The following is a 19,541-nucleotide window of genomic DNA, read 5'->3' as shown; positions in this document are numbered from 1 at the left end:
CCCTGATTCTCTCTTCTGCCTCATTTATCCTAGCAGTTAGTGCCCCCATTTTTGATTGCACCTCATTAATAGCCTTTTTGATTTAGACATGGTTAGATTTTAGTTCTTTTATTTCTCCAGAAAGGGTTTCTCTAATAACTTCCACACTTTTTTCAACCCCAGCTAGTATCTTTAAAGTCATGATTCGGAACTCTAGGTCTGACATCGTACTAATGTCCGTATTGAGTACATCCCTGGCTGACGGTACTATCTCTTGTTCTTTTTGCTGAGGTGATTTTTTTCGTCTTGTCATTTTGTCCAGAGGAGAATAGATGAATGAGAGAACAAAATGCTAACAGGTTAACAACGTCCCCAGCAAATATACTCTACACAAATCAGAAAAGACCTGAAACCAGGGGAAAAGAAAGGGAAAGAAAGAAAAAAGAAAGAGAAAAGAAAGAAAGAAAGAAAAAAAAGCAAAAGGAAAAAACAAAACAGAACAATACAAAAAAAACCCGAATATGATCAAATATGATCAGGCTATTGCATAGATCAGTGCCACACACTAGATTTTGGGCGTATTTTGGTCTGTTAGAAAAAAGTGCCTACCAAAATTTTAAAGGAAGAAAGACTTATATATGTACAAAATAAGGGTTGATACAATGAAGGGATGGAAGATGACTATAAAGATGAAAATTATAAAAGATTGTATAAAAGGAATTGATACAATAAGAAGTTGTTTGAAAAAAGAAAGAAGAAAATTAAAAAAAAAAAAGGGAGAGAATGTGATCAGGCAGGAGACTAGAACAAAGCCATACACCAGTGATTTAAGGTATATTTCGATCTGTTAGAAGAAGCTGTATCTCAAAATTTTAAAGAGAGAACAACTTATATGCCAAAAATAAGGGTAACTACTATGAAGGAATAAAATATGACTCTAAAAATGAAAAATAAAAAAATGTTTTTTTTAAAAAAAGGGATTGATAAGATGTTGGTTGAAAAAGGGAAAAAGAAAAAGTTAAAAAAAAACAGTTAAAAAAATTAACTTTGAAAAACTAATGAATCATGGTAAAAAAAAAGCCATGAATTCTATGTGCAGTATTCCCCTAGCGCTGGAGTTCTCCCGTTCTTCTTGATCGGTATACTTGGTCTTGGCTTGCTGGCTGTTCGTGCTGATCTTCTGGGGGAGGGGCCTGTTGCCATGGTTCCCAAAAGTCTTTGCCGGAGGTGGAATTGCCCCACCCTTGTCGGTCAGGGCTAAGCAAGCTTCTCGGGTTTGCTCTCAGGAGCTTTTGTTCCCTGCAAGCGCTCGGTACAGCTTTGGAGGACCAGGGTGAAAATGGTGGCCTCCCAATCTCCACCCAGAGGAGCTGAGAACTCGGGGCCCCACTCCTCAGTGTGTCCCCAGAGAAAAGCAGTCACTCCTGTGTCCCCGGTCTCCGGCCGCACTCCGTGCTCACCCGGCCTGTGACCGAGTGTTTCTATGTCTGGCACCCGACCCCGTGTGGAGTCTCCAAACCCAGCAGGTCCCTACGGTGCGTTCCCGCGCTGCTCCTCCCGGGGGAGGAAGGGGAGTCTCCCGGGCTCTGCTGCTGTTGGGTCCCTCCTGGAGGAGCAGTGGCCCGACTGGGCCGCGGATCACAGTTTATGGCAACTCCGAGCTGAGAGCCCGCGCCTCAGCTCCATCTCTGCAGCCGGCTTCCCCGCTCCGATACCTGGGAGCTCTGCCGCACTCAAACACCCCCGGTCTTTCTGTGACCCCGAGGGTCCTGAGACCACACTGTCCCGCGAGTGTGCCCCCCCCCCCCCGCTTAGCCACTGGAGTGACGTCCCTCAGCGGAGCCAGCTTCTAAAAGTTCCAATTTTGTGCTCTGCGGCTCTATCACTTGCCAGAAGCGGCCGACGGAGGCCCCCTCCCCCGCTGTCTATCCTACCGAATATCGCCTCGGATTCACTTCTCCGCACGTCCTACCTTCCAGTAAGTGGTCGCTTCTCTGTTCAGAGAGTTGTTGCTACTCTCCTGTTCGATCTCCTGTTGAGTTCGTAGGTGTTCAGAATGGTTTGATTCCTATTGGGCTGAATTCCTGAGACCAGACAAAATCCAGGTCTCCTACTCCTCTGCCATCTTGCTCCGCCGACCCGGAAGAGAAAGAATCTTAAACAGGCTCCGCGCTCAGTGCAGAGCCCGAAGTGGGGCTCAATCTCACGACCCTGAGATCATGACCTGAGCCGAAATCAAGAGTCGGATGCTCAACTGACTGAGCCACCCAGGCATTCCCCCAAGCACAATTTAGAGCAGGGACTACCGTTAAGGTAATTAAGACAAATGACATTTACCAGTGGGTTACTAGTAATGTATGCTCTGGAGTGTGTTGTTCTTCAGGGATTTCAAACCACTGTGGTTCCGAGTCCACATTCCAGGTGAGGCAGCCTGAGAGGAGGAACATTAGGGAAGTCTGTGAGGAACCTAAGGGAAGGGATGGCATCAGGTGCTTCCTCTGTTGGCTGTACTTCTCTCCTCTCATTCACTCTCAGAGTATTCTGGGTATTGTCATCAAAGCCAGAGGCAGTCGTGAAGTACATTCTAGACCAGCCCAAACTTTGCGTGTACTCTAGTTACCTAGAGATACTATTAAAATGCACATCCTAATTCATTGCATCTGAGATGGGGCCAGAGTTTCTTCATTTCTACCAGGCTACCATAGGATGGTGATCTGCTGGTTTTCTGACCACACTTCCACGTAGTGAGGTGCTAGCTCAGTGCTTCCCCACCCTCAAGGTTCATATGTTTCACCTCTAGATTTATGTTACTTAAGGAATGGTCTAGAGTCAGCAACATTGGCGTCACTTGAGAGCTTACTACAAGTGCAGACTCTCAGGACCCACCCCAGACCTACCAAATCAGTGCATGCATCTTAATAAGATTCCCAAGAAGCGTTAAGCACAATAAAGTCCAAGATCCACTCAGAGTATGTATTTTTTCACACAGAGCCCTGCACTCAGAAGGATCCTGCACATGGTTAAATGCTCTCCTTTCAATATCTTGAAATTCTTAACAATTCTTGAACAATGAGCTCTGCCTTTTCATTTTATACTGAGCCCCCCAAATTATGTAGCTGATCCCAGACACACGGCTCTGCACAAGTGTTTTTCAAACTTTGGTAGGTCTATGACCCAACTGGGCTATTGTTAGAAGTTCTTATTTCTGGATACCCAAAGACTGAATCAGTAGGATAGGAGGTGAGACTAAACACCTATAACAAACCCCTCATGCGATTCTGATGCAAGTGGCCCATTCCCTTGATCTTTCCCTAGTAAAGTCATTTCCGTCCTGCATTGTCCGGGAAACACAATGAACAGCACAGAACTTGCTGGACACCAGAGCAAAGATGTTTCTGGTGGAGCAGCTTTCCCTACAGGCATTCTCAGCAAGGCTCCCCACCTGTGCCTGAGTGGCCCTGCAGTGATCCTGTGACATTTACACAAGTACAAGCGGAAAGAAGGCACGATACAGGATATCTCATCTCGAGAGGGACCGCCCGGGGAAGCTGGTGTGCTCAGCGGCAGTTCTTATGTTTTTTATGGTCACAGACCATTTTGAGAACTCAGCAGGGTCAGTCATCCCTCCCACTGAAAAATCCCCCTTTGCACATTCTGAGGAGCGCACGGGACCAGGAATTAGACAGATGTCCTGGCTGAGATATCTGTCACTTCCCAGTCACCAGACCATTCCAAATACTGGAGTCCTGATCTTTAAAATAGAGAATGGTTAATTTCATCTACTTCACAGATTTGCTGCAAGAATCAAAAGAGACAGTGTGGATGTAAAAGCATTTTGTACACTGCAAAAGAATGTATAAATTTGAGGCATCATTATATGTACTGAGCTACATTGCTATTTCCAGCATTATAGTTAGGATCAGGACACTGTGTTTGTGAATTTCGCCTAAGGCCATAGAACATACTTGGTGTATTGAGAAAGGGAAATGAATACAGACAGAGAGATGTGATTAGGGCTTGGCGAGAGAAGCTGGGAGATGTGAAAGTGTAAGGAAAGAGAAGGAAGCTTCCACAATTTGGGGACTCCAGATGCAAAAATAAAAAAGACAAAATCTATTTTTACATGTGCAAACAGTTTTGAGATTTTGGAAAATGCCTTTAGTCTCTCAGTAATTGAACATTTCTGCCCCCGGCTATAATGAAGACAAATAGCAATGGTGGTGGTCCATATTTAGTTTTGACTTCAGAAGCCTTCTGTTAGAATTCGCTATTCTGAGATAATGTTTAGTAGTTAAAATCTGGATCTCTCTGATCTAGCACATATTATCTGTGTGGCTTGGGAGAAATATTTAGTTTCTTTGTTCTTCTGTTCCTTTAACCGACAGAACCTTGCTCATAGGGCTGTTGTAAGTACTGGATGACTTAGTACTCCCCAAATACCTACAGCATGGGAATTCTCATGCAAAGGGAGAGCTGATGGTGCTCTGAGGGTCTAGCCATTCTGGGTCTGAAAGATGCCTCCTGTTATAACTATTGAATGGTTATGACGATGGGAGTAGTCCTTCGCTCAGGTGGTTTCAGAGGCACTGAACTGCTCAGGACGCAGAAGTCTCAGATAGCCAATGCTCTGCGGCTCTAATCCCACAAGATTTCTGCTGCCCAGTTCCAGAAAGTGCCACACATGACAATCAAAGAGGAAATGTATGTGTGTATATTGGGGCTGGTGGAGGAAGTGTGAAGGCAGGGCATGGTGACAAGTCATCCTAATTCATTGCAAGAAGACCTGATTCTGATGGTCCCCACTTCCTCTCTGCTTCCTGGACTTACTCGTCTTGTTTTCCCTCCAGGTGCACAATTGACAACCGGGTCACCCGGGTGGCCTGGCTAAACCGCAGCACCATCCTCTACGCTGGGAATGACAAGTGGTGCTTGGACCCACGCGTGGTCCTCCTGAGCAACACCCAAACCCAGTACAGCATCGAGATCCAGAACGTGGATGTGTATGACGAGGGCCCGTATACCTGCTCTGTGCAGACGGACAACCACCCAAAGACCTCAAGGGTCCACCTCATTGTGCAAGGTAGGTGGGGCTTGGCTGGATGGTCTGGGCAGGTGGCTGGGAGAGCCCATGTCGAACACTCTTCCTGTGATCCTCAGCAGAGATGAGTTCTGTTTGTTCTATCCGGCCAGGACAAGACAACTAATTGTCATTTTGCTGTTAGAAGCTGAATTTTTGAAATAAGTTTTCCTGTTGAATAGGACTAGGATTTTGTTTTGTTTTGTTTTTGTTCCAATAATATATTTTCTCAGAAAATTATCTTCTAATTATTGCTTTCCTTGGCTTTTTTCTCCTCTTAAGATTTTTTTTTAGGTTCCATCCAGTTCTAAGCTTGCTTTATTTTAAGACCTGTGTTTTAGCTCTTCTAGCACTATACACACGCCATACCCTCCCACAGCCTTCAAAGAAAGCAGAGCCCGTCACAGATGCTCTAAACGCCCACCTGGGACACGCCCTTCACAGCCGCCCGCACTGTCTCCAGCTTGCTCGCGTCTCTCATCTCCCAGCCCTGGGTTTCGGATGCCACTTCTCCCTTTTAATAACCTGTGTCTGATTCTCCATGTTTGGTGGCACCCCAAGTTCCTGCCCGCTCTTTCTGCATCCCCCACCCCCAGCTTTTGAGGCCTGTGTATTGGTTTTGGTTTTGCATTTCCCTTGGTTCTGCCCTGTCCATGTTTCACAGGCCCTGAGGATGGTGCTTGCCTGTTCCCGGTGAAGCAGAACTGGCCCCAGGACATTCAGACAACACTTTACCATGGTGGACAGTTCCTAATTAGGGAGGAAGAGCCCAGAACCAGACTTGGCCGCATTTGGGCTGTGAGACCTGGATCAAGTTACTGACTGGGCTTCGGGGTTTCCTTCTATAAAACGGAGTCACTGATGTGATGAGCTTGCTAAATTTTACATGACACTTTGAAGTCGGCCTGGCACCTACAGAGCTGTCTAAGTGTCAGCCATCAATATTTTTTTAATACTGATACTACTTTTTAGCTTTTTTTTTTTTAGCAGCATTTATTTTTTATTTTTTTTGTATCAGAAGTTAATTTCAAGGGAATAGAACAACCTAGGGCAAGTAAGACTCACATTTGTAATTACATATTATCTCATGTTTCTCCTCGTGATTCCTTCATGTCTTGGCCCCTTTTATTTTTTTCATACACCAGGTTGAACTTTTGTTTTGAAATATTAATTGTGGTGGAAAAAACAAAAAGAAGAAGTCAAAGAGACTAAGTAACTTGTCCAAAGTCACACAGCTAGCAAATGTTAAAGTCAGGACTTAAACTCATAGGCGAAAGCTTCTAACCATTATTCTCCATCCTATGTATTTTTTTTTCACTTTGTTTTCATGAAGGTTCCAACATATAATCAGCAGATGCCTAATTTGATGCCCACTTGGTCTCTGTGTGGTGGATATCTCCTATATTTATGAAGAGTTAAAATTATACAATTAATCTTTCAATACTTTTTAGCTTTTTAAAATTCTTTTACAGTGAACCAAATACCTCATTTTATTATCTCAGAAGCTGAAGCCCGGGGTAGCGAGTGGAGCCTGGCTCCTCTCCTGGGGTCTCTTTCCCAGCCTGATTCCCAGTTCCCTTCATCCAGCTGAATGGTATCTAGGGCAGGAAGCTCCTCCTCCTTCGGCCGGCCCTCCTTGTCAGGGCATCCAAGGAAAAGGGCTGGGGTTGTCAGATGCTTGGCTAGAGAAACAAGGGCAGGAAAGTGGCTGGAGAAGGAAGGCTGGGGAAGGGTGAGACAAGGTGAGCGGGGATGAGACACACCACAGCGAGGGAACTGTGGCCCTCGCTCTGAGCAAGGACCACAGGGACATGGGAGCCCCTCAGTGCTGGGCCAGAGCTTGGCCACACCGCGTGGCTCTTATTTCTTTTTCTCACTCCTCTGAAATTATGACGGCTTTTTCTATTAATTGGTTCTATAAATTAATATTTTTCAAACTGCTGGATACAAATAACATTTTTTAAAGGAGATGGAATTGCATAGAAGGTATCACCATATTACAAACAGCAGAATAAGTATCATTCCATAGGACTTTTGTTTCAGGGTGTGTAAGTTTTTGATGTAAAATACATTTTTGAGGGGACCTGGTGGGTCGGTCAGTTAAGCGTCCGACTCTCAATCTCAGCTCAGGTCTTGATCTCAACGTTGTGACTTCAAGCCCCACACTGGGCTCCATGCCAGGCATGGGGCCTACTTAAAAAAATAAAAATATCAATCAATCCATCATCAATCAATCAATCAAAATACATTTTTTATGGTGGATAGTTGACCGAAAAATAGTTTGAGGACTGCTCCAGTGGCACCATCTGTAATCTCTACCAGGGGGTGCTTCTGAAGCCATCCCCATTGCTCCTTTCATGCCCCGACCTGCACACACTTATTGTCGAGAGCAGGATACCCTGCACTGACAAAGAAAAGTTAGCAAATGCTCACTAGTACAGATACTCACTTTAGGAAGCAGGACCTTTCTGGAACTGGAATATGGAAGGTATAGTGGAAAATGCTGAAACCTCCCTGAAAATAAAGACCATGCTTTTGTCATTTTTTTTTTCTTAAACTCTCCCCTCCCAAAACACACACCTGCACACCCACACATTCCTGCCCTAAGTACCTGGGAGAGTGCCTGATCCAAAGTGCACATTTAATAAATGCTTATTGAAGCAAATGGCTGGAATTATAGTCCAGAGGTCTTACACAGGCTCCAAGAGGGGAAGTGGAGCACATGTTGGGGTAGAGACGTGGGAGGGGTGAAGCAAGGGGGTCTACATCGATCTTTGCTCATGTCCAAGCTAATGGAAAATGTCTAATCCCCAGCTAGGTGTTTACATCTGTGACTTGGCTAGGTGGCCTCTTAGCATGACACACCACCTCAAGTATTGGAATCTCATCTTGGGCTAATTTTCGAATGCTGATGGGTGTATTGATCTGGAAACAAGCTAGGCTAAAAAAGGCGCTGGTCTTGTACACAGACTCAGTCCAAGCTAATCCGCTGTCGATATGCCTGGGCCAAGCATTATTGACACTTTAATGAATAGTGACCGTAGTTTTTCAGAGCCAACCTGTCCCCCCTCTTAAAAGCAATCAGACAAACTAAATAGAGCCAGACTCCCCCATTTCTGTATTGGAAAGATGATACATCACCATCCAGCATTTAAAAAAAAAAAAGAAATATATTTATCTTGGGATCATTTATTGTACTGAACATAAACCCTAATTCCCCTAGCAGGAGCTGACTGTTTGGATTCTGTTGAAGTTGCTATTCAACCCTGAACACAACGCTGCTGGAATGAAAGTCAGACATATTAAGTTTTCAAAATGGTATTACAATCATTAAACACTCACAGACATATACTTGCGTGCACACACACACGCACGCACACACAATAACAGAAAGAATGGAACCGATAGTCTGCCCCTGAGTATGTGTATTTATACATATGTAGTCAGCTTTACATACAAATAAACCCATGCAGAAGGAAGGTAATCACACTTTCATAGTATCATGTGAGCTGCTTAAGGGAGAGATTATGTCTTTCCTCTTGTTATCAAAATACCCTTTGTACCCCACTAGTTCTTTGTTCTGGATCTTCTCCATGGTTGTGATGGAGTATCTTTAGTTCTCACTGGCAGCTGGGATGCCACCTTTGCATCTGCCCGAGAATCAGACCTTTGGCCCTTTGTGCATGCACTTTTCGGGGCTTCATTCCTTCATAGGAGGAATAATCACTGACAAACAACTCTGGCTACTAGCACTTTGACCAACTGCTTAGCAAACGGAGATGAATAAAAAGCTGCCTTCGAAAAGTTAGTTCCCATTCGTGTGTAGACGGACGTCTTTAATGTTAGTCCAAGTCATGCCCAAGAATTCATTTCTGGAAGTATAACTACTGTTCGCTGAATCCTTCTAGGGCTGCCCCCGCCAGACACTCCTGGAAAAACCTGCGATGTGGGGCCCCTTACCTGCATGTTCTCTGATTATACATTTTAATAGAATTCAGAAATGACTTGAACAGAAATCAGACTGGTCTTTTTATGTGGCAGTGGTGCTGAGCACAGGGCTGTCCCTGAGCTCAAGCACAGAGGTGAAGGGCTAGGGGCCTTTCCTTGGTTCATGCTTTCCAGAGCTTCAGCTGTACACATCATCTCCGGTCCTTCCAGTCCTCAAGACAGCCTTTCACTGGTGGCAAGTTCTAGATGTGTTTTTTCTTTAAAAGATAGCTCTGGGGCTACCTACATTCTCCTAAATCTTCCCCAGGCTGATGGGGGTGGGGGTGGTTTCCAAAGGTCCTGGTAGGGCTGGTCAAGTGGCTGGAACGTGGAAACGTGGACTCGGTTAGTCTGGCCTGGGCTGCAGAGGAGGACCCCTGCAGTGGGCAGAATAGGGGTGGAGGAGCAGTAGTAAGTGGAGCCATGGGGAGCACCAGGCAGAGTAAGGGTGAGTGTCAAACCACAGAGATCTCAGTCTCCATGGCCCAGAATGTTAGACCAGCCTGCCAGGAGAAGGTGACAGTTCTCCTGATTTGTATTGTCCAGGGTCAACATGGAGGGACGTGCAGGCTTGTGGCTGCAGGCACTGAGCCCAGGTGACCACGTGGAGCAAGTCTTCTTAGACAAGCCAGGGGTAAGGGACAGCTTTGATGAAGAGAGTGGCTCTAGAGGCAGTGTGGGAGGAGGAAGAGGGAAAAGACAGCTGGGGCTAGTGGTGGGAAGGGGGAGAGGACGGGAGAACTGAGTGAGGTCACTACTCACCACAATGGCTATTGAGAATTAAATGAGCTAAAACCAAATAAAATTTAAAATTTACTTCTTCAGTCACACTAGCTACATTTCAGGTGCTTCTGTAGCCACATATGACCAGTGGCTGCTTTATTAGCCAGGAGAGAAATGAAATATTCTCTCGTCTTAGAAAGTTCCTTTGGGCATTGCTGTATGTGAGTACCATTATGGGCCAATATGCGTAAAAGCAAGAGTGGGTTTCATTAACATAAGGGGTCAGGTGTGGTATGGAAAAGAGAATGGAATTTTGGAGACAAGGAGGAAATAAGAAAAGACAGAAGTCTTTTAAAAACAAGAGGATTACTACAAAGAGGACTGGAGTTCTTCTGTTAGCTAATAAGGCAGAGAAGAAAGGCCAGAGACTGAAGATGTATGCAAAGGAAAATAGAATTTGGAGGTTGGTTACATGTGGATGTGGAGGGGGTAGGGAGCGCACCAGGACATTGGGATTTTACCTGAGCGTTCTGGAACAAGTTGGCACTAACTCGTCTAAAACCTCATGCACTAAAGCGTCGTGTGGCAGCGTCATGAAGCACCTCAGATCCTTGGACTTCTTAATTTTTGGATGCCTTGAATACTCCACTCAAAAGGAGTTTGTGAAAAGTAGGAAATACCACCCATGTATTTTCACACTCACTTAGGCAGCCAGAACACAATCTTTTAGGCCAGTGTGAGAGAGATCCATTTTAGACTTATTGAAATATGGGTCTAATGATTTACATCCCTTTGACCTTAGGGTGTTCTGCTTTGTGAGTGTACTTAATAAGTGGCTGCTTCTGGAGTCCAGCTGCATATTTTAACTCTATTCCTCTTTTTTTTTTTTAAAGATTTTATTTATTTATTCATGAGAGAGAGAGGCAGAGGCAGAGGGAGAAGCAGGCTCCCCGCTGAGCAGGGAGCCCGATGCGGGACTCAATCCCAGGACCCTGGGATCATGACCTGAGCCGAAGGCAGACGCTTAACCATCTGAGCCACCCAGGCGCCCAACTCTATTCCTCTTGATCCTGCTGCTTCTCAGGCTATCTAAAATGGCTATACCTCTGTCTCCATGGCTCTTTGGAAGTGAATGTCTTGTGGAGAGCTCAGAGTGAATAAAACACCTCATGGGACTGATTAGTTTGCTAAATTAAGGGCAACGTGGAAACCCTCTCAAAGCCCTCATGGTCTCGCAAGCGCCCTTGTGTGATGGTAGAGCATAGCTTCCTGGTGGTCCGCAGAACATAAGGGAAGGTCCCTCTCATCCAGGCACAGAGTCCTGGGTGTTATACCTGAGGGGCTTTAATCTCACTCAGAGACACATTTGCATGATAGCGAATATACAGTGCTCTTAAGACAGGGATATTAGTGTAATAGCAATAATAATAAAAATAATAATAATTGGCAGAGCTTTTGGTTTTTCCAGGCTCTATCCAAGTCTCTCTTTTGTCATTGGAGTATCTAATCACCCCCTCCCTTTTGTTTGGTGTAAATGAGTTTTCCAGTTTCTTCCTAAGCAGAATTAATCTGAAAATCCCTGCTATTGTTTGATAGTTAATTACCTGTCTTTTGGAGTCAAACAGCTCCAAAGCTCATGGAAGGGAAGAGATGCTAATGCCTCTGGAATGGGGCAGGAATGAGAGAAAGAAGTCAGGATGTCGCTGTCATTCCCTGTGTTAGAGGAATTCCAGAGAGAAAGGGCCTAGGCCAGGGAGATAGCGCGGGCTGGTGACTTGCAAACAATGGAGATTTGGCGGTACCAGCCCTTCATTTACTTTTTATTGTCTTTGTGTTCTGAGCCCTCTCTTCTTAGCCCCCTGATCTGTATAATCGTGTTGCTTTCCAATCCTGAATAATTAATTGACCCTGTCAAACTAAACTCATTATTATGATTAAGGGAACAGGAACAATAACTTTTAATTTCTGGACACCAACACCCCATAGACCCCCCCTTCCACTCAGCCTGTACAAGAGGAAATTTGAAACACAAGATATCAAAGGGAATAATGTGCTCTAATCCTTACATTGAGAGCAAAGATTTCTGTCTCTGCAGCCACATCACCTAGAAAGCACCGTGCCCTCCTAGCGCTGCAAGGCTCCCGTAGCGTTGAGAAGACCTTTGTACCAACTAATTTCCATTCAAGCTACAGCTTGCTGAGCCTGTTCTAGAAGGAAACGTCACCATCCGTTTTTAAATCAACAGAAGTCACCTTCTGAGTACATCTGTGCTCTTCGGGTTTCCATAGCCTGTGTGACAGTAGGTCAAATTTGCCACCCCAAACTGCTTTCCCAAATTATCTTTCCTCTCCCTGCTCCGCTCAAGAAATAGATGAACGTGCACATTTAGTCTGATCATAAGACAGTGCATCTGAATTTGACAGAACTTTCAAAAAGTCAAGAAATTAAATCCCATTACAAAATTAGAGTGATCCTCAAAGCACCCTGGAGAATGACAAGGAAGTAGGGTATTTTACCTGAAATTGATTTATAGAATTTAGACAGCATGCAAATGAAGAATTTCAGTTCTAACTGGTGAGTTTTAAATTTCTCTGTGCAGTTCCTGACAATGGAGGGACTGAAGAGTCTCTTAGACTAAAGGAATCTGAGAAAATTGCTGTAATGAAAGTCATAGTGGTTTAATAATGGTATTTTCTCTGCCTTCTGGGGTGTCTGGGAGGATCCCTCATGTTTTATAAGCAGTTTGGAAGACTTGACCTCTGCTTTCCATGCTTCCTGATCACAACAGTAAGTAACAACAGGGTGGCCCTGGCCAACCCCCTCCTACCACTTAAGGCTCTAAAGAAGCAGAAAGTTCAGGTGACCCAACCCTATTGCTTCACCGAAAACACTTACAGGAGTCAGGCAACATCCCTCCAGGTTAGCAGTTAGGGCTCCCAAAGGAGGGTCTTTAAGCGACCACAGAATTCTTATCCCTGAGGTGGTTTTCCCTGGGGAGTCTGAGTCGCCTCCAATTGGAAGAGCATAGTGACTCTGATTCCTCCCAGGTCTTGCATACCCCCACAGCCTCCAAATAAGACCTGTTTTCCTTTTGTCTGGGGGAGAAGGGCAAACATCAGATCCTGAATAAGTTGTCCTTCCAAGATGCATTCCTCTAGATTCTATTCCCATATCAGAAACTCCCTGTAGATTATCCAAGCAGAACTTGAAACAGATAGTCTTAATTAAGGATGGCGCAATGTCTCTTTATGGCCTCGCAACCCACTGGTATGGATCTGACTAATCCCAGAATATGTTTACAAAAGCCCTCTTACTACATCCCTAGAGGTTTCAGTAGGCCTCCCCTGTAGGTGGTGTATAAAGTGTTAGCAAGGCCAGCACTATGGATCTGAATACCATGATTTTGCTAGAGGACCCTTAGGTACTCAAAAGACTTAAAAGCCCCTGATAATTCTTCTGTTTTTTGTTTGTTTGTTTTGTTTGGTTCTTTTTTTTGGGGGGGGGGCTCGCTAAAATTGAAATACCTAGCTTTTTTAGGGCATGGGGAGAAATGGGTGACTGTATCTCTCAGTCTATCTGTTGTCGGATTGAGAAATCTCAACTGAAACCTTTCAATTCCATCGAACAATATTTTGAAGTCAGGCACTAGGGACACAAAGATTCAGATGGAGTTCCTACCCCATCTAGCAGAAGGCATTCATATACTTACAAATAGCTCTCTAATAGGGTAACAGGGGTTGAGAGGCTCCTATATATAAATGCCATTAATATACTGAAAGGAAGCAATTGAATTTATCTGTAAGACTAGGCAAAACTGCATGGTTACATTTCACCAACCCCCTCAACAGTGAAGAGGAATTTTTAGGTCTGGAGAGGAGGCGTCCTGGCAGCAGTGACAGGTACAAAGGTTGGCATTCTGAGGATGCATGATACGTTGGAGGAAGAGTGACAGCACTAAGGTGGTCACAGGACCGGGTTCCTCTGGTGAAGTTACCGAGTGTATGGCCAGAAAGCTAGTTTGCACATAGGTAGTAGATGGCCTGTGTGCCTTGGAAAGGAGCACAATGAGAAGTGGCAGGCCTTGGAGTCCTGCAGGTTTTCAAAACGGGCTAAGTTTTCCTTGAGGTTTATAAGAACATCACTTCTCTTCCTCAAGGAAAGTTTCATTAGGTTGTTCTGGCAAAGGACAAATATATAGAAGTCTGTCGGTAGAATAGAAAATGAAAACCTTGGTAGGAAGGGAGAAGTATTGGAAGGAAAGAATATATCCAAACCCAACTGGTTCTATGTCCCTTGTATGGTAAAGATGCAAAGGGGGAAGATTGCTAAAGACTCTTCTTCCACCACGTCAGTTTTTAAAACCCTAAAATATGTGTTTTATAACCCTTGAAGTCACACTAATGATTCTTTTTCCATAGTAAAGGTTAAGCTACATTTCCCTGTACATCAGCAAATAGAGTACACGACCCTGGGACTCATTGTTCTGCCATTGTGGTGATTGTACCAGAGAGAGCAAGGATGCTGGGAAAGATCACGGTGAGCAGGAAATGGCTCACACCCTTAGGAACTGGGAGACTGACCCGTGCCAGCAGCCCCTTCTCACTGGTACCCGATAGCCCACCACATGCTGATGAAGGAGTCTCAGATTTTCAGATGTCTCCAGGCTAATTTAGGCTCTGAGGTGTCAGCATTTGGCATATATCATAAGACTTCTATTCCTGCTGAACATCATCTATTGTAAATTAGTGTCTAATGTTGGTAAAAATCTAATTGGCTTCTGCTGGAGGTAGGCTCAGTGGTGAAATGCTCCCGGAGTTGCCAGAGCACAATGTTTTTCTTTTGAGAGATCTTCATTTCACATTATTTGAGAAAGAATTTATTGATTTAAAATTAGGACAGTTTAATTTGGTGGCATGTTTTCTTTATGTCTCAATTATATATTCATGTCTTTGTGGTAAACTCAGCTGGTGGGGGATTAAGAATTCAAAATAGAGGATTTTCGCATGGCAAATAGTGCTTTCTACTGTGATTAATTGGGAGTCTGCACAATGAACCCGGTGTTGGCTCCGTTGGGGATTGAATAGCTTAGTAGGAAGAAGGAAATTTCGGGATTTAGGAGTCCTGGATTCCAGTCTGAATGTTGACAATAAGTATCTGGAAGAATGACCTACTTCTTTAATCTATTTCAGATTTGAGGACTTTATAGGAATGTTTCAATACATCACATAATCCAGTTTGGAGAAAGATACCAAATAAAAGGATGCTTAACACCATTACTAATTAAAAATCCTTCGTTTTTGTAACTATTTATAAATAGTAAATGCTGCCAGGCTCTCCTGTCCATTTGTCTTGTTTTGACTCCTTTAAATAGACCCACTCCTCTGTCCAAGCGATGTACCCATGTTCTGTTGCTGCTGTAGGTCCTCATTCCCAAGAACCTGTCTGGATTATATACCCTTTTCCCTCCTGGTTCCTTCCTTTGAGCTCTAGTTTTCCTAGTTTTCTGACCTTTCTGGCCTGGTGATGTTCCTCCGCTCTCTAGCCATCATCCTCTTTGCTCTCATAATTCCAATTGGACTTGTTTTACGGTGGTCTCATAGTGCTCTGAAACTGGACTTAAGAGAGGGGCTGTCATGCTAATGCTGCCCCACACTTAAGGATCCAAGCTGGTCAAGTCCTTTCTTCCTCCCTTGAGAAAGGCAGATCAGACATTTTGGTTTTCTTTTTTCCCTTTCACACACGTGTAGACCACCATGTGTAAAGTACTGAAATACAGGTTTGGATAGATACAAAGATGAAGGAGACCAGTCTCTCCCATCAGGATGATCAGGATATATATGGGGTTGGGGGCAGCAATTCAAGTTTGAAAGGAGGGCCATTGGGACAGAGCCATTCACTGGAATGCAACGACTGAGACCCAGGTGCTTCCCCAGGCTTGAGAGAGGGTATGAGTATGGGAAGGCCACCCAAAGAGAAGACTTTGGAAATGGATGGTCTAGCATTTCAGATCCTGGCTATTAAAATGAAAATAAAATAGCTAGTCTGCACACACCCACTCTCTTCACCCACGCTTTCTCCATTCACAGCCAGAGTGATCTTTTCAGACTTGAATCTGATGGGACCTCAAGGACTTCACCTAAGAGAGCCAGTTGTTTTTTTTTAATTTTATGATGTTATGTTAGTCACCACACATTACATCATTAGTTTTTGATATGGTGATCCACGATCCATTGTTTTCATATAACACCCAGTGCTCCATGCAGTACGTGCCCTCCTTAGTACCCATCACCGGGCTAACCCCTCCCCCCACCCCCTTCCCCTCTAAAACCCTGTTTGTTTCTCAGAGTCCGTAGTCTCTCATGGTTCATCTCTCCCTCCGATTCCCGCCCCCCCCCCCCGCCTTCATTTTTCCCTTCCTTTTCCTAATGTCCTCCATGCTAGTTCTTTATCAAGGCCTGCAGGGCCCTGGGATGAGCATCCTCTCTATTCCTGGTTTGCACCGTGCTCCTGCCTCCCCACGCTCATTTGATTTTATTTCACTCGTCTTGTTCTTTCTGGTCATGGGCCCTTTCTACATTCCCTCCTTTCTGCCTTGCATTATCTTCCTCTTTTCACTCCGTGAATCCTCTTTATCCTTCAAGCATGAACTTGAATGTCACTTCCTTAGGAATGCTTTCTCAGACCTGCCTGTCTTGCATTAGTTCCTCCCCTCCCCTAGGATTCAGAGCTGTGCTATTCTTTGTGTTTCTTGGCACAGTTAAAATTTGACATTTGTTTGTGTGATCACTTGGTTATGTCTGTTTTGCCAGTAGACTGTGAGCCTCCTGAGGGCAAGAGGCCCATCTGTTTTTGCACTCTGTCCCCAATGTCTGGAACTTAGTAGGGGCTCATGGGCTACTGGTTGGATAATGAGTCGATGTGTAAAACTTCTTTTTTAAAAAATCATTAAGCAAAATGATTCATTGTGTGTTGGGACTGGCTATGGTAGGCTGAATAACAACCACTCAAATACATCAGATTCTAATCCTTGGAATTGTAAATGTCACCTTATAGGATGAAATCTTTGCAGATTTGAGGCAGTTAAGTGTTTGAGATGGGGAGATTATCCTGGATTAGTGAGGTAGGTCCTAAATATAGCCACATATATACTCATAAGAGGGGAGTAAAGGGATATTTGATATACACACAGACGAGAAAGCAATGTGAAGATGGACAGAGGGAGTCAGAGTCACTGGTCTTGAAAACTAGAGAGATGTGGCTATGAGCCAAGGAATGTCAGCAGCCATCAGAAGCTTGAAGAGGTGAAGAACAGGTTCTCCTCTAAAGCAACCAGAGGAAGCATGGCTCTGCTGGCATCTTTACAGATTCTGTCATTCCTTTGATCTGCCCCCCCCCCCACCCGAGTTGCTTGCAACTCATGGTAGAATCCACAGTCCTATTGTGGCCTAAAATGTCCTACAGTGTGTGGCCCGTGGTGTCTCTCTGCCCCCCCTCAAAACTCTCTCTTTGTTAACCTGTTTCCTTGATGTTCTTAGAATCCCCAAGAGGGCAACCATCTCTGGGCCTTATAGCTCCCTATGTTGGCACCCCATGCCAGGTGTCCCTTGGTGCTCTCCTCCCAAAGGTCACCGTACAGGAGAGGCCTCTCTGACCACCTATATGACTTAGAGCTCCCTACCTCCCCCAGTTACTAGCTAGGACCTTTCTGGTGTGGTTTCCTTCAGGACATAGATCATCTATTGCATTGCATATATTTACACGTTTAAGAGTTGTGCTCTGTTTCACCCCAAGAGAGCACAAGCTCCGTGAGGATCAGGACTTGGCATGCCTTCTTCATTGTTGTATCCAAGTGCCTAGAACAGGGTTTGGCACATAGTGGGCACTCAATGAGTATCTGTAGAATACGTATATGAATGAAAAGTTGAAAACCAGGGTTTTCCATTAAGTGAACTTGATCTACTATTATTATTCTTCCCCAACATTTATTGTGTTTCTTTGTTTGAGTGTGAAAGTGTGAACTTTTCTGTTACTTCTATCCAAATGATTCTCAGACCAGGAGCTATTAAGCTAAGTTTAATAGGGTGGCTTTTCTTAACAAGGTAAAGAGGAGCCTCATGCTCCAGATGGAAGGAATAACACACACAGGTAAGGAATCGAGAGACCTGAGTGTGGGTTGTAATATATAGCAGGCTGCAGAGAAAGCATGAGTTGTAGCCCCAAATGTCCCTGTGGGGAGAGGACGAACTCTCTGCCAACCCAAGAAGTTCAGATTTCACTATGGAGGGGATGGAGAATCACAGGAAATTTTGAAGCAAGGAAAGTACATGAGTTCTATTTTAGAAAGACTTTTGGCATCAGAATGAGGAATGGATCAGAGGGGGCGTTTTGAGTCAGGGGCACTGGTAGAAAATGAGAACACGGTTTATACCATATTATCCTGTGTCCCTGACCTGGAGAGAGTCCCTCTCTCCTTGAGCAGCTAGACAAGCAGCACTTTAGAGCAGCTGGTAGAAGCTGGATGGGTGTGTATGCACAGTGAGTGTGCTGGGCTCAGTTTTCTGAATGGTCCTGTTTCAGAGATGTGTATTCTTCTCAGTGTACGGTTTGTTAAGGTTGAAAGTAAAAGGAACTTAACATTTTCATCTTTGTTAAAGCTTTGGGTTTCTGTATTTACAAATAAGGAAAAAAAAAAAAAGATTGTGCCATGTTTTGTTTCAGTTTGGAATTCTGAGAATATGGCTTTCGGCTCATTGAAATGAAACCAGATCACCAAAGAGGAGAGAAGGTTTATACCAGCCCCTGATGGAATGGTAAAGCTTAAAATAAGACAAGATAGGAGAGAATCAAGCACCAGGAGGACCTTTTAAACAGGAAAAGATATTTGGGGATAGAATAGCAGGTTCAGAGAACACGAAAACATGAGATGCCAAAAACTGCTTGTGAGCCCACCCTGATGTCTGTCTCAGAAGCTCATGAGGAACTTTCTAGGAAAAAAACGTAAGAAGATTGTTCACTCTCCCCAGACCAACTGGACCTGAATCGTGCAGGTGGAGGTATGAGTAGAGAAACTTGTGTAGCAGGGTTTGGGAGTTATAGGTCACGGCACAGCAGAGCCAAGAGCCAGAGGCAACTGAAAGTCAAATTGAGAACATATTTATATAAAATCTTGAATTATGTGCATGCTCGTTAGTAGGAATTGTGTCAATCAGGTGAGTGGGCTTGTTCCATGCTTCTAATTACAGTGTGTCTTTCATCTCCCTGATCTTGTTGCTGTATTGTTGTTCAAACGAAAAATAGGAAACAGAGACAGAAAGAAGAGCTATTCACCTAAGTGGGTCAGTACAGTCTTACCCCATATTTCCTTACTTTGTTTTAAGAGTTTCTAGGGGTACCTGTGTGGCTCAGCCCATTAAGCGCCTGACTCTTGATATCAACTCAGGTCTTGATCTCAGGGTTGTGAGTTTGGGCCCCACATTGAGCCTTACACTGGACGTGGAGCCTACTTAAAAAAAATAAAAATAGTTTCTAAAGAGTTAATAGATTGCCATCCTTCATCGCTATATCCTAAGACATCTGCAGTCCTCTCCTTTCTCTCTTTAGGCAACATTCAGTCTGTTCAGTACTCAGTAAAGGCATATTCAACCTTCTTCTGGAGCTCAGATGGCTTTTTTTCCCATAGCCAGGATCCACGGGACCTAGAATCAAGTGGTGGAAATGGCAGTGGCACTGCTCACTATCACCCCTAGTGGCCCGCCAGCAAAATGTTTGCCACCTG

The 19,541-nt window shown here is 44.4% G+C and overlaps 1 protein-coding gene across 2 annotated transcripts in view; it reads left to right on the top strand.

Moving 5' to 3' along the window:
* Positions 1-19,541, top strand: part of NTM (neurotrimin) — a 671,796-nt gene that overhangs the window by 495,056 nt on the left and 157,199 nt on the right. For both annotated transcript variants that reach the window (XM_028120840.2, XM_028120839.2), the window contains one exon: positions 4,827-5,059. In XM_028120840.2, coding sequence (XP_027976641.1) covers positions 4,827-5,059 — 233 coding nt within the window. The remainder of the gene's footprint in view (positions 1-4,826; positions 5,060-19,541) is intronic.

Source organism: Eumetopias jubatus, unplaced genomic scaffold, assembly GCF_037043125.1.
Source record: "Eumetopias jubatus isolate StellerSeaLion01/CBP00866 unplaced genomic scaffold, mEumJub1_p1.0 scaffold_13, whole genome shotgun sequence".
Lineage (NCBI taxonomy): Eukaryota > Metazoa > Chordata > Mammalia > Carnivora > Otariidae > Eumetopias > Eumetopias jubatus.
Note: the sequence above shows the minus strand (reverse complement) of the source record. Positions and strands in the feature narration are given on the sequence as shown.